Source organism: Neolamprologus brichardi, chromosome 6, assembly GCF_056152115.1.
Source record: "Neolamprologus brichardi isolate AB-2024 chromosome 6, ASM5615211v1, whole genome shotgun sequence".
NCBI classification, from domain to species: domain Eukaryota; kingdom Metazoa; phylum Chordata; class Actinopteri; order Cichliformes; family Cichlidae; genus Neolamprologus; species Neolamprologus brichardi.
The window spans coordinates 481,438-506,753 of NC_142109.1; the positions used below are offsets into that span (position 1 = coordinate 481,438).

The 25,316-nt window shown below is 40.2% G+C and overlaps 1 protein-coding gene across 4 annotated transcripts in view; it reads left to right on the plus strand.

Moving 5' to 3' along the window:
* Positions 1 to 358: 358 nt before the first annotated feature.
* Positions 359 to 25,316, plus strand: part of LOC102777039 (glutamate receptor 2-like) — an 84,862-nt gene continuing 59,904 nt past the window's right edge. For 2 of the 4 annotated variants that reach the window (XM_035914820.2, XM_035914819.2), the window contains exons 1-10: positions 359 to 647; positions 8,902 to 9,042; positions 16,103 to 16,342; positions 16,589 to 16,710; positions 19,189 to 19,263; positions 21,993 to 22,046; positions 22,589 to 22,747; positions 23,769 to 23,936; positions 24,352 to 24,456; positions 24,558 to 24,665. In XM_035914820.2, coding sequence (XP_035770713.1) covers positions 542 to 647; positions 8,902 to 9,042; positions 16,103 to 16,342; positions 16,589 to 16,710; positions 19,189 to 19,263; positions 21,993 to 22,046; positions 22,589 to 22,747; positions 23,769 to 23,936; positions 24,352 to 24,456; positions 24,558 to 24,665 — 1,278 coding nt within the window. In that variant the 5' untranslated portion in view covers positions 359 to 541. The remainder of the gene's footprint in view (positions 648 to 8,901; positions 9,043 to 16,102; positions 16,343 to 16,588; positions 16,711 to 19,188; positions 19,264 to 21,992; positions 22,047 to 22,588; positions 22,748 to 23,768; positions 23,937 to 24,351; positions 24,457 to 24,557; positions 24,666 to 25,316) is intronic. The other 2 variants (XM_006806793.3, XM_006806792.3) reach the window with 2 other exon arrangements.

The window sequence follows — 25,316 nt, forward strand, 5'->3', positions numbered from 1 at the left end:
GAGGTAGCCCGGCGTTGGGTGGGGATGGCTTCAGTCTCTTTTTTCCCTACCTAACACGGCAATATATATAGACACAGCTGCTATACAGCAATGTGAAAATACATAGTAACGTATTTAAATGCGCATGTAATGATTACGATAATAAAAAAGACAGAAGGAAATCATAATTATAATGTATATAATATAATTATTATAATAGTTTTTAGGCAGTGCTTAATGCAATTAGAAATTAGTTATTGTAAAAATTCCCAGTGTGCATCTGTTATGTTAGAATTTGTGTCAGCCTCCTCGAGCGGAGGTTTATAATAACCTCGTGTGCAGCAGTCGGCTGCTCTCGGTTCTCTCTCGTGCTTCATCGGCATTCCTGGGCAATTCAGTGCGCGCGCCCTCAAGTCCAGCTTCAGCAGCAGCACGCGCACCTCAGGAGACAGGATCGGGCATCTGCAGAGCCCGACACGTTTCTAAATAACGCCGGAATAACGCCATGAGATTACATCGTCTTTGATGGAGGTGATGTTTTGGTAGGAACCTCTATCGTAAGATGCTGTGGTGTTGTGCGAGGATCCTGAACACCACAATGAAGCTGCTATTTTTGGTGGCACTCTTATGGCGCGGGGCATTGTGCGGATCTCCGAGCGTCCAGATTGGTAGGATTTTTATATCTGTCGTCGCCCGATCGTTGTCATCCTCACCTTTCCTGTTCCAGCGTGTATTAAAGCTCGTCTTTTACCCGTTCAAACCTTTCCTTTTCATTGTCTTTTCGTGTCTTCTTTATTGGCCCGTGGGCCTCTCTCATCTCCATCCTCTTTATACTGCTGTCAGTAACGCCAGGCCTCGTGATTGCACGGCTGCTGCTGCTGCAGTGTTCTAATTGAGTTAATATGTTTATCATTTAAATAGTAAACTAAATAGATCAAAAAATAAAATGAATTATATGCGTCCCAAACGTCTTGCTAACAATGCAGCATTCCGTCAATCTGCAATTGCTCCTGTGTGCACAGATGTCTTAATGGTGCTGTCATAGGGACAAGTGAAGATCTAAGCTCACTGAAACGCAGCACATGAGACTTATTTCCTGAACTGCATTTCTTGTTGGACCATCAAGCCCTTAGTGGAAGTGGGTGATTTTCAGCATTTCATTAAAATGTTAGAATAAGCTATAATGAACATTACTGGTTGTTTGTGTAAAGTTTTATTATTACACTTAGTTAGCTTTCAAATCTACAGTATTTTATGCTATGCAGAGTTTTTCCTCCTCAGTCACATTACACTGCTTTTACATTTGAACTATAAATCTCATACTTTACACTTTACATACTTTACATTTACTTTACATACATGATACAGTGCTGGAAAAATTTTAAAAAAAAAGTTTTTTAAATATCACAGCAGCCTTTTCTCTTTGGAGTAAGTATGTTTTTCCATCTGAACTTAAAATTTTGGTTCAGCTGGATTGTTTGGCTCGTACTTAGTAAGACAAGGTTGGAGTAGACTAAAACATACATTTATATTTTGAACAAATTTTAAATTATATTTGAAACTTTTATACGACATTGTTGTACCAATTCTGTCTTCTGAGGCCTGCATAAGTCTAAAAATGTAGCTTTTCACAAAAAGCTACTTCCACACCTTGGTTAAGGTTTATTAAAATATATTAATGTAACTAAAATTCAGAAGGCTCGAATAACACGTTGCAAACAATAATTGCACTATGAGAGTATTGAAAATGTTACTTAAATATTTCTGAAAAATATGCAAACATTAGAAAAATATCTCTGTAATTTTTTAAATTTCTGGCATTTTACAATATTATTTTTGCAAATGTGAACCCTCGGGTTAAAGGCTCATTCTTGTATCACTCTCTTCCACCCTAAAGAGGACTATGGATCACTAAGCATCACTCCAGTTCTTTTTGCCCTCAGCCCATGTAGTATGCTTCTGATGATGTCTGATTTAGGAGTGACATGGCATTAATAATGTGACAGCTATAGCAGGAGCGTGTCTAGAGAGGGGTGTTGGGTGGCAAAGGTTTTGCCAAATAACTGATTTTGTGAGACACACTACTTAAAAAATGGCAAAACACTTAGGATCTATCAATATGTTAAACGTGTTAGCTCACCATTTCCGTTGGTCAGAGGGCCCAGTGGCGCCAGTGTCCGGCAGCCTCGCCTCTGTTTGTGTGCCCCAGGGCAGCTGTGGCTACAATGTAGCTTGCCGTCACCAGTGTGTGAATGTGTGTGTGAATGGGTGAATGACTGAATGTAGTGTAAAGCGCTTTGGGGTCCTTAGGGACTGAGTAAAGCGCTATATAAATGCAGGCCATTTACCATTTACCATTACTGGTAGTCCAGAAGTCCAGCTCTCAAAGACAACAACTAACTGTGGCCATCAAGAGGGCAGCAAATTATAGGATTAAGACTGGCACTTAAAGACACTTAAAGACTATATAGAGGCAATGAAAGGTATTTTCCCCAAAGTTTTTCCATTTTACTATATGACGAATTAGTCCAGCATTTCAAAGTATAAATGCTTGCAAAGATATGAACTCAAACACTGCTGATTTTGTAGTCTGGCCATTTGACAATATTTACTCTAAACCTGCAAGGGGCTCTTAAATAGAAAAAAAGACAAAATTATACATTTCTTAAGCAGAGGGTTTGCTGACCTATCTATAATGGGCAGCTTATCTGCCACATCAAGGCAGTTCCACAAAGTCTCCAGATGCTACTGCTGATATGGGTCTGTGAATGCAATCAGGCAGAAGAGAAGTATCTTTGGGCTGATTAAGGAATGGGAGCTTTAGAAAAATGATTATATATTCTAACCTAACAGAGACAGAGAAGCAGATATTATATATGTATACTTCAAAGGATTTATATTTCATGTGCTATGATGAAAACACATGAAATATCAATAGTAATTAAAAAAAACTTACTAATTTAAAGGGGAAGGAAGAAGAAGAAGAAGAAGTAAAAAACACTTAAAAATCTACCAAACTGTGCTGGTGCTTTCCATAGACTAAATTGTGTTTATTCATAGGCATGAAGTCCATTTCCTTATTTAACATCAAGCAAGTAATTTATATACTTAGCAATGAATAACATGGCCCCTAGAATAATAATGTAGTCTTGCCAGACCCAGCTGCTGTGTCCACATGACAGAATTGGTAGTCTGATGCTAATAAGACACGAACCCTAAATACCTCAGCTTAACACCTAGCTCCCTTACCCCAACTCTAACCACAATGCCACGGCTGCCAGAGGTAAGGCGAGATCAGAGAAAGGGTATGATAACCGTCTGAATAAATGCTGAGCATAAAAGTTGAATGAAAATATAATTTTCTTAATTTTCATGTTTAAGAATTTCAGGTTATTACCTTATTACCTTCCCTGGGTTTTTAAAATATTCTAACTAGTGAAATATCAGATATTGTAATGTATTTCTTTCAAATTATAGATCTAAATTAAGAAAGGGAAATACAAATGTCATACTTTTATCTTTAATTGTTTTTAAAGATAAAAGTATGGCCTCAGATTTCAATGTGCCAAAATGGCCTGAAAACTATGATATAGAAGGTAAAAGCACATATGTTCAAACTTTGAACCAAAAGATTAACATTTTTAAGCAAATCACAGATAGTGAATCAGAAAATGTTCTAAAAATGTATATATTTGTAACATTAAAACAACACAGCTTAAGACCAATTGAAGCAACTTCCACAGGTTGGAAATTACAACTTCAAAAGCAGTCTCTTTATTTTCTGTAATGTGACCAGAGGTACCACCTGCAAACTGAACCCCAAGATGCTCTCTGATGCTTTCATGAGAGTGGGAATGTGTGTGGATACTACATAGAAAGAACTTAGGCACAGGAAAAAGTGACTGTATCAATGTGTGAATGCACCATGTTGTATAAAGCTCGTTGAGTATTCAAGTACATTAGAAAAGCACTATACAAGAACAGTGCATTTACCAATCCTATGACTAGCCTATGTAAAGACGTCACACATTACCTTATAGAGGACTCCGTGCAAATCCTTGAAGCAGCATTCTGGACAGTAATTGAGGTATGACAGCATGTATGAACATTTCCATTTCACCTGAACTTCTGGAATGCATGACTTGATGCCAGAGACAATCGTTCTAGTAGACAAACTACACAAAGTGTAGTGGAAATATTTGTATAAAGCTACTTAAAGATGCGCCCTTATTCCCACATGATCACCACTGCAGGAACCTCTGCATGTTTGATTTGGCACATTTTTATGCCAGATGCCTGTGTTGATGCAACCCGAGGGATTTGTCACCTCCCGGGATATAACAGGGGATTGTTCACTTTGTAGGCAAATGTGTAAACAATTACACTGTGGAGCCATAATTTAAAACATAATATTTCAGAAATATAGTATATGTTATACAATTTGTAGATTATAGTGTAGAATATCAGGTATGTGTACACATACAAGTAATTTAGCTTATGTCCTTAACAGAGTAGACAAACAGACAATAGCAACATGACACAGAAAATAAAGCATATTTATATTTATATGTGCAGAGTGCAGATCCATCCATTCAGTCTCTTCTGCTTATCCTTATGAGGGCCAAAGCCTATCCCAGCTACCATTGGACGAGAGGCGGGGTACATTCTGGACAGGTTGCCAGTCTGTTGCAGACCTAACACAGATACAGACAAAAATTCACACTCTCATTCACACCTATGTGCAATTTAGAATCACCAGTTTACCTAATACCTCTAACTGCATGCAACATACCCGGACAGAACCCACACAAACACGGGTAAAACATGAAAACTCCACATAGAAAGGCCCCGGCCACATAGTGGAGATGAAATTCAAACCTTCTTGCTGTAAAGCAACAGTGCTAACCACTGTGCCACAGGTATATAATGAAATAAAATCATGAAATAAATGAGGTATGGATAACTGTCAATTATGTATACAGTATGTATTTCCAGATTTGTGAATATCCAGCCCTACATTTACTGTCACATTTGCACATATTGCCAATTTACAATCACCTGTTAAAATAATCCTGCTAAGTGGGACTGTGGGACAACAGCTGAGTAACCGCAGAGAACACGCACAGACATCCAAACTCCATACAGACAGCTAGATGGGCATGAGCTAATCACCACCAACACTGACATATCCTCCTTTCTTGTGTCCAGTAGGCTAGTTTATGTGTGTTTATTCCTAGATGGAGTCAGTTTAAAAAAAATTTCTAGTCTTTGTTGTCTGGCAGCTTTTGCAATCAGAATTATGATCTGAATGCAGCGTGGTAGCAAACACATTTCCTTTTCCAAGATGAGCTCTATAAATTCTCTCTTGGCTACTCTTGTTCATGTGCTTCTTTTACATGTTAAGTTATTAATTTCTATGAACATTATTTCTGTTATTACAGTACATGTGTAACATAACAGTGTCAAAGCTGAAAAGTAGGAGAGAGAGAAAAAAAGGGCAGAAAACATATAAAAGGATAAAGAGAACAGAGAAGCAATAAATCGCCAAAAGCCGCAAGTTTAAGAAAAAAAACATACAAGAAAACAATCACAAACAGCACCCGGAAGAGAAAAACAAATCAACCGTCTTGTGTTGTATTTGTGTGTGTGTGTGTATGTGTGTGTGTGTGCAAGTGTAGGTGTGTGTGTATGTTTATGTGTATGCATAAGGTTCCTGGCTCCAGAATTGCCTGTGCAGTGGGTGCATATGTTTGAGTGTATAATGCCCACTTGGAACATGTATAGTGTGTTCTATGGAGAGGTTTGTGTAAGTTGTAAGTTGGGACTTGCAACATTTTGATCGTATTTAAGCATATGTGTGTCCAGGTAACCTTAATGGAGAGATCTCGCCCCCATTTTTCAGCTGGAAGTAAAATTGAGTCATCGATTTTTAACAATAACATTTTTTGATAACAATTTAGGGATACAAAGATTTAAAAATGCTCTTGCCCATGTATGCATTTCTAAGTTCAGCTGACGGCTGTTTTCTGTACGATGGACTTGCTGATATTCAAGAAATTTACTGTTGCTGATTCCATAATTTGATAAAAGTTCTTTGAATGAAAATAAGTTTTCTCTTGAATAATATGTTCTGGACACCCATTTGGATTGTTTCAAATGGTTGTCAGTTTACATGAGGTAAAGGAAGACTTTGTTATTTTTAGAAATTCCCAGCAGGATGTCAGAGAAGTGTTTCTGCAAAGACTTTTAAGGCAGTTATGATTCTTAACTCTAAAAATAATAATACCTTAGAGCTAATAAAAGGCAAATCAGAGATTTTTAATTTTCTGCAGAATGCTTGTTCTAGGTCCAACCATGGGTTGTCTACTGAGCTTGATTTAATCCAATTTGAAGAACAGCAATCTACTGGCTAAGAAGTAGTGATAAAAGTTCCTCATCCAAGCTGTATATGATATCTTACCGACAGTGTTGGGGAGTAACGGAATACATGTACCGCCGTTACGTATTTAAAATACAAAATATGAGTAACTGTATTCCGTTACAGTTACCGTTTAAAAAGGTGGTGTTTAGAATACAGTTACTTTGTTGAAATAATTGGATTACACGGCGTACTTCCCTGTTTCATATTGTGGCGGGTCAGGACTGTTTGGGTTTTGTTTGACAGCTACGTTCTGTTGTTCCAGGCGGCAGCGTTACAGTTGCCATGGTTACAGGGTGACGCTCTCTCTCTGCGTGTTTCCTGGGTGAGAGAGCGCCTGTTGTTGTTGTTGTGCTAAGCTAATAGGCAGAATGCTACAGGTATAGCTCTAAAGAATGTAGCATCATAGGCAGTGTAGTCCGTGCTGCAGGGAGAATGGACTGCCATACCCGTTATGTGTCTGTGAGCGAGGGAGGGAGAAAAAGTACGAGCTGTCATCGAGCAAAATCGGGAGCTGGAAGCATGTAAATATAATAATAACCACTGCAGCCAAGAAGAGTGCCCGACGAGCCCAGTTGTAAGTAAGCTATACCGTGTTCGTGTTTTCCTCCAAAAACAATAAGTTCTGTTGGAGCAGCTTTTCAACACCTCTCTCTGTCTCTCGCAAGCAAAGTTGACCCAGACAACAAAGTAAAGCTAGTTTTCGGCTACGAGCCCGACACGAACCCGACGTATTAGCCAGAGGTCCCTTTACTACGGTTCGGAGCCGCGGACCTTCAGTAACAGTAATAAATCACAGCAATAGTACATTCACGTAGTTGTAAACAGCATGATAATATATTAAGTAATCCAAAGTATTCAGAATACGTTACTCTCATTGAGTAACGTAACGGAATACGTTACAGAATACATTTTGGGGCATGTATTCTGTAATCTGTAATGGAATACATTTTAAAAGTAACCTTCCCAACATTGCTTACCGAGTCCTTATACCTCTGCTGGCACCATGACCAGCTGCTGATGGTAGCTGGTGAAAGCATCTCCTCGGTGATAACAGCAAGTAAGCAACAACCTAACGCTCACAACCCAGCACACATTGCAAAAACATCTTTGTGCCCAGATATTGTGATAATGTCAGAGGCCTCAAGACAGATAGCTCTGATAGAATTGATGGTTCCTTGGAGACTGCATAGAGGGCATTTGGAAGGTAGCTGGCCAAATGCCAGGGTGTTCTGGAAGAGTGTTGGAGGGTTAGCAAGCATGCCCTGTGGGTTAGCAAGCATGCCCTGTGGAAGTAGGCTGCAGAGGTGTCACCGGCCAGTCTCTCCACAGAGCGTACACACTGCTAAGCTTCCAGGTGCTTGTGGATTGAGAGGGGTGATCCATGGCCAAATGCTGCTGCAGCTAGGGCATGATCAACCTCGGCTGGGTCACCTGGGTGAGGGTGTAAGATGTTGTAAGATCCTAACACCTAATGAACCCAGGATACATCACTAATGATGCATCCCAGCACATCCATTGGATGTGCATACATTTCTGAAATTTCTGATTTATACTTGCATTTCAAATTATAAAAATGATTCATTAGAGACATCATAGAAAACAAAATCACATTTTTCCCACTCTGATGTTATGTTTTTTGTGTGCTTTTAGACCAGTTGTTTAGGCCTTCCACATCTGCTACAGTCTTACTAATGGTAATGTTTATGTTTCTTTTAATTAACATCACTCTGCCTTTTTGTTTTGAGTTGTAACAGGACAAACATGAGTGAACTGTGGAGTGGTGAATGTATGTACCGATTTTTTGGACATATGTCCTTTAGAGAGACAATGTCTGCCTGAGTAGATATCTCTGTCTCCGGCAAACTCTAGCTCAGAATTACTGATTAGTATTTCTATTGCTGTTCCTAAACCCAGACAACCGGGGAGTTCTGGGTCAGGAAGGGTTCCCAATGTAAAATATTTACCAAATCAAACATGCTGATAAATAATAAGATTTCCATATGGGATTGGCCAGCGCTTGGCTTAATGCATAGGTTGTCAGACAAGAGAGAGAAAGAGAAGGATTCTGAAGTAAGCTAGCTGAAGTGGTAGAAAGTTTCCCCATGTGGAAAAGACTGGTGATTGGAGCAGACTTCAGTGCACATGTAGGTAAATGGAAGAAAGATGATGAGGAGGTGTCAGGTAGGTATGAAGTTTATGAGAGAAATGCAGAACATTTGAACTAATATAGAACAAACAAACAAAAAAGTAAATAACTCAATAAATATGAAAAAGGAGAGCCTAAACTGCTGAGATTCCATATCACATTATAAAAACCTTTTGACGAAACTAAAATTTAGCAATTGTTAATGAAGGATTGCAATTTCTTTGTTGTTGTTTTTTAAGACATAAAGTTGTAAAAATGTCCCTATCTCAACATTTTTGTAGCTAGAAAACCTGTTTCTTCACTTAGTTTTGTTTTTCTTTATGACCACAACCTTTTCTGTCTCTGTTTTTCTCAGGTGGTTTATTTCCCAGGGGCGCAGATCAGGAGTACAGTGCATTCCGAGTTGGCATGGTTCAGTTTGGGATGGCAGATTTCAGGCTAACTCCACACATAGATAACCTGGAGGTGGCCAACAGCTTTGCTGTTACTAACTGCTGTAAGTATTGATCTCTTCATTTAAAAAAATCTTTTTATTGAGTCATTATTTAAAAGTCAAGAATAATACTTGAAATTTAAAAAAATACAAACATGGCAATATGTAGCAATAGTTGTGCAGTGTGCTGTGGCTTCATCCTAACCCTAAACCCTTCAATTCAGTTTTATTTATATAGCACTAAATCACAACAGAGAAACAATACAGAGAAAACAGAGAAAACCCCAACAATTAGGTGACTGACAATGAACAAGAGCTATGGTGATACTGGGAAGCAAAAAACCCTTGTTAACAGGAAGAAATCTCCTGGAAGCTGAAGGCTCTGCCTCTCATTCTACTTTTAAATATCCTAGGAATCACAGTACGCCCACAGTTTGAGAGCAAAGTGCTCTATTTGAGTGATACGGTACAGTAAGGTCTTTAAGATAGGATAGGGCCTGATTATTCAAGACCTTCCATATGAGAGGAATGATTTTACATTTGATTCTGGATTTAACAGGGAGACACTGAAGTGAAGCCAGTATTGGGAAAATATGCTCTGTCTTTCTAGTCCCTTTCAGTACAGTATGCAGCGGCATTTTGGATTAACTGAAGGCTTTTCAGGGAGTTTGTAGGACGTCCTGATAATAATGACTTACAGTAGTCCAACCTAGGATTAATAAATGCATGAACTGGTTTTTCAGCACTCTTACAGGATGTTTTGAATTTTAGAGATATTGTGCAAATGGGACAAAGCAGTGCTCCAAATTTGTTAATATGGACATTGAAGGACATGTCCATGATTCTGTAGTTTAACTTATTGGTGTGTGTTATCTGGTTTCATGGATAGAAAAAAATTGTGTCCTCTGCAAGGCAGTGGAAATGTTTTCTATGCCTTCTAATGATTCTGCCTAATGCAAACATATTATGAAACACAATTGGTCCTAGCATGGAACCCTGTGAAACTCCATAATTAACTCTTCATTTACATAAGCAAATTGAAGTGTATTAGATAGATGCCATTTAAAAACAGATTAACTAGGTGGCTGTAGCTCAGGTGGCAGAGCAGGTCAGCCACTAATCAGAAGGTCGGTGGTTCGCTGTAGTGTACAGCGCTTTGGGGTCCTTAGGGACTGAGTAAAGCGCTATACAAATGCAGGCCATTTACCATTACCAGGCCATTTAAACCGTTGCAGTGCAGTACCTCTAATACCTACAACATTCTCTAATGATAAAATATTGGAGGAATATAAGAAGATTATTTGTATTCTTCACTGAAGCTGTTTTGGTATTGTGACATGCTCTGAAACCTGAACGCTGAAAGTCAAAGTCAACTTTATTGCCAAAAACCATATGTACTGGTCATACACAGGAATTTGAAACTGCAATTCTCCCACGGCCCTCAGTGTACACTAAAACAATATAAACATAAAAATAAAAAGTCTTATGTACAACACAATACAATTTTACATAAACAACAGTGTCCAACACAATCAGAGTGCTTTTTGGCAAGAGTTTGTGTTCAAGTGGGGGTGGGGCAGTCAGTGAAAAGGCGTCGGTAGAGGTCTGGGGGGGGTTCAGAGGGAAGAGGTGAATGCAGGTCTGGAGTTCGTGTGTGTGAGAGTTGCGAGGGACAGAGCAGGGAGTGAATTCAGCATCCTAACAGCCTGATGAACGAAGCTGTCTCTCAGTCTGCTGGTTCTGGCCCAGAAGCTCTTCAGTCTCTTTTACGATGGCAGCAAACTGAAGAAGCTGTTGGATGAATAAGTGGAGTCACCTGTAATGCAGAGGGCTTTCAGGTGAAGCGGGTGCAGTAGATGTCCTGGAGGGAGGGAAGAGAAGTGCCCACAATCCTCTCCGCTGCTCTCACTACTCGTTACTTTGCAGTGCAGGAGCCATACCACAGTGATGCTGCTCTCAGTGGTGCCTCTGTAGAAGGTGCTCGCAATGGGGGATGAGGCTCTTGCTCTCCTCAGTTTGCGGAGGAAGTAGAGTTGCTGTTGGACTTTACTGACCAGTGATGCTGTGTTTTTTGAACAAGAGAAATCTTCTGAGATGTGCACACCCAGGAACTTGGTGCTGCTTACCCTCTCCACAGCAGCACCATTGATGGTTAGTGGGGTGTGCAGGGTGTGATGATCTCCTTAGTCTTCTCCACATTCAGGGCATATTGTTGTCACTGCACCACTCAGCCAGATGGTTAACTTCACTCGTGTAGTAGGGCTCATCATTGTTGCTGATGTGACCTACCACAGTTGTGTCATCTGCAAATTTGATGAAGATGTTGGAGCTGTGTGATGGTGTGCTGTCGTGGGTCAGCAGACTGAAGAGAAGGGGATTCAGCACATATCCTTGGGGAGCCCCCGTATTCAGTGTTCTTGTGTTGGAGGTGTTGCAGCCGACCTGTACTGTCTGCGGTCTTCCTGTCAGGAAATCCAGCAGCCAGTTACATAGCGAGTTCCTGATCCCCAGCAGATCCAGTTTGTGAATGAGTTGCTGGGGAATGATCGTGTTGAATGCTGAACTGAAGTCTATGAACAGCATTCTGACGCATGAGTCTCTAGTGTCCAGATGTGTGAGGGCTGAGTGAAGGGCAGTTGAGAATGCATCATCGGTCAAGTGGTTTGCCCGGTATATGAACTGAAATGGGTCCAGTTTGGGGGGAAGAGATGTTTTAAATGGATGCATGACTAACTGTTCAAAGCACTTGAGGGTGAGTGCGACCGGATGGTAGTTCTTAAAGCAGGAGGGAGGAGACTTCCTTGGTACAGGAATGATGGTGGAGGCTTTGAGGCATGTGGGAACGACAGCCTGGCTCAGTGATGTATTAAAGATGTCTGTGAAGACATCTGTGAGTTCTGCAGCACAGTCCCTCTGTGCTCGTCCAGCTTTGCGAAATCCTCCTGGAGTATTGCCTTTTCGCTTCTCTGATGCAGGTTTGCCCTTGCTGTTCTTAGGCTCACCTAATCCCCAGCTCTGAAGACTGCATTTCTCTCCCTCAGAAGCCTGTAGACCTCACCTGTGAGCCATGGTTTCTGATTGGCCTGGATAGTGATGGTCCTGGTCTCTGTGAAATCATCGATGCACTCTGAGATATAGGAAATGACAGTTTCTGATTATTCCTGCAGTTCTGTGGTGTTGTCACGTGTGGCGGCCTGTTTAAAGACCTCCCAGTCTGTGGTGGAAAAACAGTCTTCCATTGTCTCTGAGACCACATACGTACCTGCTTACAAACTGGTTTGGTGACTTTGACCAGGGGCTTGTATGCTGGAATTAGCATAACAGTTATGCTAATTCCAGGTAGGCAATTCAATTCAGTTCAGTTTTATATATATAGTACCAAATTGAGGCGACTGTAGTTCAGGGGGTTGGGAAGCTCATCTGTAACCGGAAGGTTGCCAGTTCGATCCCCCAGCTCTTGCTGTCCTGGTCATTGTGTTGTTGGGCAAGACACTTTACCCTACCGCCTACTGGTGTTGGCCAGAGGGGCCGATGGCACGCTTCTGTCAGTCTGCCCCAGTTGTACAGCGAGTATGTGAATGTGAGAGTGAATGAATAGTGGAATTGCAAAGCACTTTGGGTGCCTAGAAAAGTGCTGTATAAATGCAATCCATTATCATTATTAAATCACAAAAACAGTGAGCAAGCACTTTGGTGACAGTGGGAAGGAAAAACTCCTCTTTAACAGGAAGAAACCTCCAGCAGAAGCAGGCTCAGGGAGGGGCTGTGACCAGTTGGGGAGAGAGAAGGAAGACAGAATAGAAGACAGGCACCAAGGTGGTGGAGGGGGAGGGCTTTGTAATCTCCTCTCTGAGTGGTGAAAACATTGTCCAAAATGGGTTTTTTCCCCCCTGTGTAGGAAATTTAATGTGTTTATGCAGTTTGGGAAGCACAGTCTTTGGGTCTGCATGATTGAAATCACCCGCTAGGACGAGAAAAGCATCTGGGTGGGACATCTGCTGTTCGCTGACACGCTGATACAGTTCATTTAGTGCCTCACTCCTGTTGTTGTTAGTGGAGCAAGGAGGGATACAGACAGCAACAAACAGTATAAATTCCCTCAGTAGGTAGAACAGTCTGCACTTGATGATCATAAGCTCCGGCGGAGTTGAACAGTGTTTGCCATCCACAACAGCGCCACGACACCAGGCATCGTTGATGTAACCACAGAGTCCCCTTCCGTGAGTCTTACCCCTTCATTGAGAGCACTGTCTGCCCAAAAGCAGATGGCTGCCCCTCCCTGAGCCTGGTTCTGCTGGAGGTTTCTTCCTGTTAAAAGGGAGTTTTATGGGTCATATGATTGTTGGGTTTTTTCTCTGAATGTATTATTGTAGGGTCTGCCTTAAAATACAAAGCCCCTTGAGGCGACTATTGTTGTGATTTGGCGCTGTATAAATGAAGTTGAATTGAATTGAAAATGAAAAGCATGTTAGCTGGTCGAGTTGAATGCTGCTGTGGGAATGTGATTGTTAAGCCAAGTTTCCACAAAGGCAAAGACACAACACTCCCTCACTGACTTGTGGACCAAAGTAAGCGTCCAACTTGTTGTCCAGGGAGCGCATGTTGGACAGTACTACGGTGGGTATAGCGGGTTTATGTGGATTAGCCGCTAGCCTACCCCTCTTCTGTTTCCTCCCACACCACCTGAGACGTTTCCACTGTGGGCGAGATCTAGTAGCAGGGGTTGCTGATGGTAGATGCCTCCAAAGCAGTCTGCAGTTCCTCAGTGTAATTCGTAGCTCTTCCATGTCTGAAAAGTTTGTGGATTTGCTTTTGTTGATTTTTAGCAGGAGTTCACAACTGTATAAGCGTTTTTGTGAAAAACAAGAAAAGAGCATAAGAAAGACGGGAACACTGTTTTGTTGGGACAGAGAGCAGCTGCTGCATGTGTCCACACCGCCATCTTGGAAAGATGGTGAAATAAATAATTCCTCTGCAGATGATCAGTTAGTTGTTTTATAGCTACTCTTTCAGAATTTCTTTAAATAAAGGGAAGTTGGAGATTCACCTATAACTAACGAGCTAAGCTCAGGTGATGATGTTTTAGATAGAGTTTAACATTGACAGCTTGAAGGCCTATTGCTGATTGTTTAGAGATAAGCTGATCATATTTAAGACTGAAGCATCAATTAATTGTAGGGTTTCTTTGAGCAGTCTTGTAGAAACGGGATCTAAAAGACACATTAATGATTTGGTGGAAATAAATAATGAAGTTAATTAAAGATGGAGACCATGTCTATATTGGGTCCCTCAGTCCATGACCAATTCTAGATATCTATATGACGTCCAAACAAGTTTCACAATTTGGACACCGAAACATGATATTTCGGACATAATGTTGACGTCTATGACAATTGCAGGAAATTTGCATTATGAATAAATGTAATTTTTTATTTACAAATATTAACATTGATTTTGTCAACATGATACAAAGGAATATGGATCATGTATAAACAAATATAATTTATTATGTGTTAGCCTATTGATTTCTTCACTACACGTGGGTAATTTTTTTTGTTATTTTGCATTTTTCTTTTTTTCTTTAACTGGTTTATTTATTTTAGTATATCAACTTATTTGTTTGTAACAAGGTTAAAAATGTCATTTATTAAAATCTGTTGATATATTAAAACGATGAAATCCATTTTAAAATGTAAAATAATAATGGTTAAAGTATTTTTGAAATTGAAATTCCCTTTGCTCGTTTAAATTTGTGAAGCAATGTGTCAAAGTGCATTTGCATTATATATAGTTAATTTTTAAGGTTGAGAGAAGGTGGGAGAAGTTGTGATGGAAAGTAAGAGAGGTTTGTGGTTTTTCTGCTGGTTTGTTCTAAAAATGATCTCTAAAATGAGTCAAAGTTTGACTTTGAAAAGACATCCACAACAACCATATTTGGACTATAAATAGCCCCTACACCGTGGCCGTACCACTGACAACAACATACGTTCAGCAGAGTTTGAAAAAAAAAAGATGTTGCCTGGTGTTATAAAGCAACCCCTTCAGTGGACCAAATTTGGAAAATGATTTATGGAAGACGTCACGCCGACGTCACTTTCCACAGTGGGTGTCACGGCTGGGCAGCAGTCGTGTGGTGGAATGAAAGAGGACCCAAGATGCAGATGGCAGTGGAGATGCAGGTGGAGATTTATTTACAGTGAAAAACCCAAGGTGAGGGCAGAACTAAACATAAACCTAAACTGGTGAAACTAACACAAACAGAGGACACAAAGCGAGGAACAGAGAGACACGGCGATATACCAAAATGATGCAGAGAAATGCAGACGACGCGACGAGGAGCACAGGCAGACACGCAGTATAAATACACACACCAGGTAATCAGGAAATGGCACACAGCTGGAACTAATGGGCATAACGAGACACAAACCTACAAAGTAAAACAGGAAACTCACAGACTGTTTCACAATACCAACTCGGGGACACGAACAGAACACAGAGGAAGGACACAGGTAGGGATGATAGAAACACTAAACACACAACTCAAACCATAACAACAAATACAAAACAGCAGAAACTGGAAAATAATAACAATAAACTCAAAACACTGGGTCAACGACCCAGAACACTTAATACCAATTCTCTCATTCAGAATAATTCATCTTCCTGCAGCCACACAGCTGGATCATGTATGCTGACACAAAATACAGACATTTTTTCTCAACAGATGATTGGAACTGGCATTGGTTATAGCTTATTACACCTGGCCTCTTATACTGTTTTATGCAGCTTATAGAAACTTAGCACTGTCTATATAATATCAGATATAAAGCCCTCTAGCTTTTAATTGGACAGAAGCACTTCTTTTTTGTTGCTTTGTTTTAGAAATATTTTATTTTACTTGTTATTGTGAACCACAGAATTTCCACTCCTATTGTAACTACTGTGCTTATTAATGTACCCTGATTTAAAAAACTGTTCTTCAATGTGATTAAATGTAAGTGTGCGTTTAGTGTTTATTTGGGATAAAGGCACTGGGACACTTAATGAGTGCAAATATTCTTCCCAGGTCCTGTGAACTCACTGTTTAATTTGTACAATCTTTCTCTTCTTCTCTCTTTCCTAGTTTGTTCCCAGTTCTCTCGGGGTGTCTATGCCATTTTTGGCTTCTATGACAAGAAATCGGTCAACACCATCACATCCTTTTGTGAGACACTTCATGTCTCCTTCATTACACCTTCTTTCCCAGCAGAAGGAATGAATCAGTTTGTTCTCCAAATGAGGCCGGACATCAAGGGGCCACTAGTTTCATTAGTGGAATACTACAAATGGGAAAAGTTTGCCTATCTGTATGACAGTGATCGAGGTAAGGAAATTCTCAACATTTATCGCATAAATATTGCTAGTGTTTAATTTTGAAGATAAGATACTGAAATAATTGTAAATACAGAAAATGTTAAGCAAATGCAGAAACTTGCTACAGTTATAGAAAGCACAGCAAGGCAGAGAAATATGCTTCATATAAATAGAAAAGAATGAGATAGAGATTTGTTCTACAAATGTTTAAGTTAATGAATTATTAACTATTAATAATGAGACTCTGTGTGTGTAGGTCTTTCGACTCTTCAGGTAATACTGGACACTGCAGCAGAGAAAAAATGGGTCGTCACTGCAATAAATGTAGGAAACCTGAAAGATGAGAGAAAGGATGAAGCCTACCGGTCCCTGTTTCAGGTACTGGTATTCTGCACTTATATTGGAATGCAAGAGAGAGAAATCTAATTCTAGACACAAATTTAAAATTTTGGTCATAACAGCTTTTTCATCAGTTTAGGCTGCTAACCAGCATTTTCAACAGTGCCTTCTGTTGTGTTATTTATTCTTTGGCAAGTACATGCACTGCAGTTGGCCTGATGTGAAAATCCTGACTATGTCATAGTAATTTAGCAAATGACACAGTCCAAAATATTTAAGTTATTTTGGTTAGATTATAACAAACAAGCTTCTCTTTCCTTTCTTTTCTCTCTTCAAACGAGTTGGAGAATTGTTCCAAGAATTCAGTCTTTTTATTTTTTGTTCACAGTTCAGTGGATAAATGTTGAAATAACTCCATATGTTTTTTTTTTAGTTATTTTATTTAAACCATGTTCACAATTCTCAAATAAGTGTTTTTACAAAACAAGTCTTTTTTTCACCAGCACTCAGTCCAACTATTTGACATGAAAATAAAATAGTCACATTAATCCAGATATATGAAAACATTTTATCAATATCTAAAAAGCAAAATGTCTTCATATAGTGCTGAGCATCTGACCATTTTATTTCCTAACTACTAACTACTAACATTCACACTCCAGTGAATGCATCAGAAAGCAACTTGTAGTTAGTATGTCACCCAAGGATATTTGGCACACAGACTGGAGCAGCCAGGGATCAGAACACCAACCTTCTTATTAGCTGATGGCCTGGGCATCCTTCTGAGCTACAGCCACCTCTTCCCCTTGGTGAAGGACCCTCCATTCATCATATACAACCCTCTTCTGGAATGACGATTTTTCCAGAAAAAAAACATCTTTATTATTTACAATAAATAGTAGCGGAAGCAGTCCAAAAGGAATTCCATGAAGGAAAGGTAACAGAGTCTAGGAGTCCAGGGAACACATGAAAGTAGGTTAACAGAAGGTAACAGAATTTAAAATGGACTAAACACTCAGAGAAGCCAAACAGCACTGTTGCCTCACAGCAAGAAGGTCCTGAGTTCAATTCCACCATTAGGCTGGGGTTTTTCTGTGTGGAGTTTGAATGTTCTCCCCGTGTCTGCGTAGGTTCTCTCCGGGTACTCCGGCTTCCTCCCATAGTCCAAAGACATGCAGTTAGTGAGGATAGGTTGATTGGAAACTCTAAATTGCCCAAAGGGGAGTTAATGGGAGTGTGAATGGTTGTCGGTCTCTGTGTGTTAGCCCTGCGACAGACTGGTGACCTGTCCAGGGCGTACCCTGCCTCTCACCCTAAGACAGCTGTGATGGGCTCCAGCCCCCACCCACGACCTGAAAAAAAGCGGAAGCAGATGGATGGATGTTTTTTTTGTCCTGCATCATGACCTGGGGGGCAGAGCTATGGCTTCCAATACCCACTATTAGATGCTTACATGGAGAAATCCTATGAACATAAGCACGCTCACACACACAGGTGTGCACACAGGTGTACAAACAGGTACTCACAGACACACACTATTTTGGTTGGCTGCTGCCTCTAAACATTTCATGCATCATTAGTACTGTATGCTGCTCAGTAACATTCAATATTTATTATTTACCTGTGGTTTCCCTACTGTGTTATCTTCTTTTTGGTTGTCTTTTTTTTCTCTCAGCAGGTGATCAAGCAGATTTTCAGTGTCTTTTCTCTCACTATCCCTCTTTTCCTCTATTTTTCTTCCCCTCTCCTTCATTTAACTCTCTTCCCAACCTCTCTTCCTTTCTCTTTCCTGTCCCCGGTCCTGTCCATTCTGATTGTAATAACTCAAAATGAAAATAAAATAAAAATGTCTAATAATAATAATAATAATAGTAATAGTAGTAATAATAATAATAATAATAATAATAATAATAATAATAATAATAATAATAATAAAAACAAATATGACAATTAAGTGGACCGTATAGCAATAGCTGTAATGGTCTACTTGGGAAAACAAATCTGTTGGGCATTTTTCTTGGTGTTTAGACAATAATTCTGATCGCTGATTGAAAGGACATAAAAAAAACCCTTAAAAAATAAAAACATGCTTTTATGCACTTATTCTAAAGTTAGCTCAGCACATTCCCACTCCCACCACATACTGACACAGTAGCTAGTGCCTTACAATTTGAAGCCTATAGGTCCTGACCAAAACTTGGTCTGTGATGTCTTGGGAAAAGGGCTTTGTCAACTGTACAGCATTGTAGAGTATACTTTGCTTTGATGTTATCTATTGTTTTTACATATGCTTGTTTTAAATACTAAAATAAGCTTAAGCTTTTAGTTTGTCTTTTCCAGAAAGCTTTTCAGGGGTTTGTAGCTAGTTATAATAAATATCTTTGTCTAACCTATGGTGTCAAGCAGTATGTGGCAGCACTGCACCTCAGGAGGATGCAATTTGATCTTGTACTGTGAGCACACACATCTTTAAAGACTGTGTAATAATGTTGGATGCTTGTTGTCTTATTTTTTTAGGACCTGGAGATCCGTAAGGAACGACGCATCATACTGGACTGCGAACAAGATAAAGTGAAAGACATCATGGAGCAGGTTGATTTTTATCTTGTTACTGCTGCTACCAGTATGAGCGATAAGATAAGATAAGATAAGATAAGATAACTCTTTATTGTCATTGCACAGTCATACATAGTACAGTAGTACAATGAAATTGGAAAACTGTCCTACGTCGGCACTACATATAACACAACACGACACAATATGACACATCACAACGCAACACAAACAACACAACGCAGTATATTAACTTAGTAATAAAAAAGAAGAATAAGTGTATGTGTATTGCACACTGTTATTATTGCACGTTAATTATTATTGCACCTTGTTATAAATATAAATATTATTATTGTTATTGTTTTAAACATTGTTACCTCCCCCTAAAAAAGTCCAGGGAGGTAGCCAATCAGGTCAGCTATTTGCATTGATCAGGGCTATTGCCCTGTTGTAAAAGCTGTCCTTGAGTCTGTTTGTCCGGGACCTCAGCAGCCTGAACCTCCTGCCGGACGGCAGCAGCTTAAACACCCGATGTCCTGGGTGTGTACCGTCCCGTAGAATGCTGGGTTTGTGTGTGTGAGCACCCGTGTGTACACCTGTGAGGTTCCTTCATGTAATGATCTACTAGAGCAGACCTTCCCAAAGTGTGGGGCCCGCCCCCTAGGAGGGGCGCGGGATGAAAAGGGGGGGGGAACAAAACGCTTGGACACTGCTAGCACAGGCACCTACAGAAAGGCAAAGCAGGAGATGAAGCATGGCTGAATATGTTTCCAAACCAACTTCATTCTAAGCCAAAGACTAGAAAATATGGTGAAGCAAATCTTCCCTTTGACTTCACCTGCACATGTGTCAGGTAGGTCTCCCCTGCAGAATTGGTTTTCCCTTTGTCGGGAGCACACGCTGGGCTCTTCAAATCACGGACAATCAGCATCCCACATTCGTGATTTTTAGTTCACAAACACAACTACTGCTGACATTTTGAAGATATACATACTATACTATACTTTATACAGTAAAGTTACAGGATATAAATAATATCAGGCTGATCCTGCCACGATTTGTTCCCCCGGTTCAAATCCCGGACAAACAGTATCCCACGGCTGTTTATGTTTTTAAACCTATTTTGCAAAGAGAGGCGTTTTTTGAAAAATGTATTGATAGCAATGTTGAATATTATTACACAGGAAAAAAACAACTACACGTAAAATAATCACACCGTGACGCCTCTGCCTTTGTAAATAGAGGGACAGTAACTGTGTGTTTATGTAAGCGTGTAAAACCTGCAGATAGTCAGATTAACAGTATTTTGTCTCTATCTGCCATTCTGCAATTCACCTCATGTAAGCAATAACGTGGCGCACAGCATGACGTGAAAAAAGGAAAATACCTTTGACGTTGCGTAACGAACTTAGTATTCCTCGTCCACACGTAAACGCAAAAAAGGAGTTTTAAAAAATCTCAGTTTTCAGTGATTCGAAACGCCGTTTACGTGTGGAAGAAACAGCTGCGTTTTCAAAAATACCCGTGTAGGTGCGGACGTAGCGTAAAAGAGTTAGTAGTTTATTTTCTTACTACCTGTAATTTATTGCAGATTACTTGTATTTGCTTAATTGTTTACTAAATGTTTGAGGTGTGAAATAAACCGCAATGGAGCAAAATATGGGTGTGTGTGGTTGGAGGATGTGTGCGTGCACGCGGGGGGGCGCGAACATTTTTTTTGTAAAACAAGGGGGGCCCAGCAAAAAAAGTTTGGGAACCAATGTGCTAGAGGGTGTGGGGAGCCACAGCCCCGTCCACCAGGGCATGAAGCAGGTATGGAGGAGATCAAAACTCCAGACATCCAGAGGCCCTCAGAACACAAGAGACCAAGGAAGACCAACAGAGGGGCAGCCGTGCCACTGTCCCAGAAAGAGCTGAGGAGAGTCCCAGTTGAGGGGTCACTCAGCAGCCGTGGAGCAGAAGGTTGCAGTGACGTGCCCGTGAGCTCCGCCGGCAGCCAGCTGCGCCAGAGTGACCGAGCCCCAGGCCGAGAGGCTGAGGGCACCCCACCCCCGAAGTGGCCCGAGCGAGCCCCAGGCTCCAGGCCCCGATAAGCAGCCACCAGGAGTGAGCCGGTGTGTACCTGGACGCCCATCCCCAGACACAAAGAACCACCAACGCACCGATGTCTGAGGGCGTCTGCCACTGGTAGGGGAAGTGGTGGGGGAGATAGGCCTCCATACCTTGGAGGACCTGGGATGTCCTCAGAGAGGTGGCGTCTGATACCCGTCCTGAAATATGGACACAGACAAACAGGCACACACAGATACAAACATCCATTCCCACCCTCATGCTCTCATATGCAATTACTCATGGAGCATGAAATTCTAACACTGTGACAACCCTACTATGGAGTTTGCATGTTTTTCCTGTGCCTATATAGGTTTCCTCCAGGTACTCTGATTTCCTATTACAGTCCCAAAGACACGCATGTTAGGTTACTTAGTGATTCTGAATTAACCATGAATGTGAGGATAATGAAGTGCTTTGAGGTATTACAATAAAGTGCTCCTTGAAAGCACAGGGAAAATGTGATGTTCTATGACTGGTTAGTAAGAGTAGAAAAGTGTTATATAAATAAAATTACATACCATGTATCTCCAAAAATTATGATTTTTTTCCAGTGAATTGAAGCATCTAGTGTTTCTTTCTGGGTTAGGATAATTAACCTGTTAACCATTTAAAATTGTTGTTTATTGCTGACATAACCTCTTCCTCTTATTCACCAGGTGATCACTATAGGCAGGCACGTGAAAGGATATCACTATATCATCGCAAACTTGGTGAGTCATTTTCCAGTCTTTAAATGAGGCTGACCAAGTATATTTATGTATGTACTGCAGGCCATTTATGACTGTTTAACAATAACTGCGGTTTACATAACTCAGTTTAGATTAGGATCTAATAACAGGTTTACACTTAGTAACTGGGATCCTAAAGCAGGCAGTCACATTTAGACATGCTGTGAGAAGACTACCTTTTGCTTGCACTACTGCAATTTATATAATAGAGCAGTAGTTGCTGAGTAGATACTAGTCATAACTCATTCCATATCTCGTTTCTCTATTGGCATGCGGACTAGATTGCTTTTGTGACTATTCTCAGTGTCATTTAACAGTATTTTTAGATGCTGCTGATTCTGGCCTTATGTTTAACACCTTTGCTCTAAATAAATCTCTGAAAAATAGCTGGAGGCACATCATTTGCTTTGCATGATCAAGGCTCCATGAGATCTCAGCAGAGAAGAAAATAGTGTTTGCATATTAGTATTAAATAAACTTTTTGTAAATTTCAGTAATTGTATATTTTGTTGATCTTGTTCCAGGGTTTTGTGGATGGTGACCTCTCTAAAATCCAGTATGGAGGTGCAAATGTGTCTGGCTTTCAGATTGTAGATTTTGATGATCCTGTGGTGGCAAAGTTTGATCAGCGATGGGAGGCTTTGGAAGAAAAGGAGTATCCTGGAGCTGATATAAGGATTAGAGTAAGATTTTACATCCAACAATCTTTTTTTTTGTTTAATTTAGTGGAGTTTTAGGTATTTCAGCAAAAGTTATATGCTATAAGAAATGGATTAAGATTGCCGGGAGATGGTCTAAGAATCAGGCCAGCAAAAATGTATTCTAATATCAAGTAATCTTTAGTATAATACATAAACAAGTATAATACATACAGTTTGAGTTAATCAAAGTGAGTTGTACATGACTTAGGTGTGCATTAAAATTAAAAGTCACACCTGTAGCACTTCTAGGGAATTCTAGAAGATTTCAGGCTAGACTGAGACATATATGAAAATGATCAATGGGTTTGAGAGCTTCTTTGCCTTCTTTTGAGCTGGCAAATAAAATACTGCACCACATTCAAATGTCAGCTTGGAGGCTCGTTAGTTCATGCCATATGTAGTCTGTACTATGACAAGGGATGAAACCTATCATGGGGTTTGTATGGGATTAAATTAAAAAGATAAGAGAAGCTACTGAGACTGCAAAATTCATGGAAAGATCTGGCTGATGCTTGATGAGTGGTCCCTCGCTATATCGTGGTTCACCATTTGCAGTCTCGCTGTTTCGCATATTTTTTTTTTGTGTGTGTGCGCAATTTTGCATGCTTTTTTAAAATATCAGTCAATCTCGTGCCGTGTCTCCTGACAGTACAGAATGCGTTAGGCTTGTCAAATCTTCAATCGCTGTCAGTGTGACTCTGAAGTGCTGTACTGTATGTTTGTAAGTTTTCTCCCCAACAAACACAACAATGTCGACGATACGTCGTCACCTGCAGGTGCCTTTTGCCTTTCAAACTGATCCATTCACCTGAAATTTCTTGTTAATTCTACGAGATACACAGTCAACATCAGACATTTTGACATAGGTTAGAATTCCTTAACAGACAGCTCCCTGGTTGGACGCCTGGCCAGTTGGTCCCTTGCAGCATTGCCTTTATTGCAACTGTTAAATGAAGTAAAATGTCCCCAAACTATATTTTTTGCCATTATTTCTGTCCTTCAGTATACTTCAGCCCTCACCTATGATGCAGTCCATGTGATGACTGAGGCATTCCGATTCCTGCACAAGCAAAGAATAGATATAAGTCGTCGTGGCAACAGTGGGGACTGTCTAGCTAATCCAGCAGTGCCCTGGGCGCAGGGGGTGGAAATTGAGCGTGCCCTCAAACAGGTAAAAAGGATTTGAATGTCTTTAGTTTGAATGCACAAAGAAGAAATCATAAAAGCTAGGTGTAAGAGTTTAGATCAGAGATTTTGTTGAAAAATCTTGCTGTCTTTTATTTGGTTACTTGTCAAAAGCTATTAAAATTTAATGTTTGAAAATATAATTGAAAATATAATCATTCGAAAATTGTTCTAGCAACACAATCAGTCATTTGTTTGAGTGGAAGTAGTGTGTGGTGAAGGTACCAGTGGAGATGACCAAAAGTAGGGTTGCCCTTTGTTAACTTATCCTACTATAGCCATCAAGTCTGGGTGTGCATGAGATCCAGAAAGTGCCTATTTTCATTTTCATTTTTGTAATTTAATTGACTGAATTTCATTCTTAAGCTGTGCCATTACTAATTCAAATAATGTGTATTCAGGTGCATGTAGATGGTTTAACAGGGAATATACAGTTTGACCAGTACGGGAAAAGGATCAACTATTCGGTGACAATCATGGAGCTTAGGAACAATGGACCTGTTAAGGTAACTAAAACATCAGGTTGCCATAATATGTATCATTAGAACACATTTTCTAGCTTGTATGTGCAAGATATTTGCATAACCTTACTTGTGTCTGTTCACAGATTGGGTATTGGAATGAGGTGGATAAGATGGTTCTGACAAAGTCAGACCTTTACCCAAATGACACAATGGGAATGGAAAATAAGACTGTCATCGTTACAACGATACTGGTAACCCATGAATAGAGTTACAATTGACCATGTCAGTCAATGTCAAAAGTTTTCTGTCTTCTATTCTATAATAGTGCAGTAGTAAAGATGATCCAAAATGTGAAAAAATAGCATGAAATTTTTCAAGAGGCTGTCTGTCTCCTGATTCCAAACTGGGATCTTGTTCCACAGAAGAGGGGCATGAACGCTGTAGGCTCTGCCTTGCATTCTACTTTTAAATACGCTAGGAACCACAAGTACATCAGCAGTCTGAGAGTGAAGTGCTGTATTGGAATAGTATGGTACTATGAGGTCTTTAAGATAAAATGGGACCGGATTATTCAAGCCTTGTATGAAACAGACATTACAGATGTACACATGGAAATCTGCCGAAAGCATTCAGTAGTTGCTTTTCTTACGATACAATTTTGGGGGTTGCTTAAAATCCACTTTGAGGGCACATTTGCATCTGACGGTAGCTAGTACAGCATCTAGTCAGCCCCAGCAGACCTGAGGGCAAAAGGAGGTCTGCCTAGAGCAGGGATGTCAAGCTCATTCACACATAAAGCTGACTTTGATCTTATGTGGGCCAGACCAGCAAAACTCCAATATCTGTCAACTTGAAGAAGCATAACTACACGTTTAATCTCTGAGATAAGGTAATATAAGACA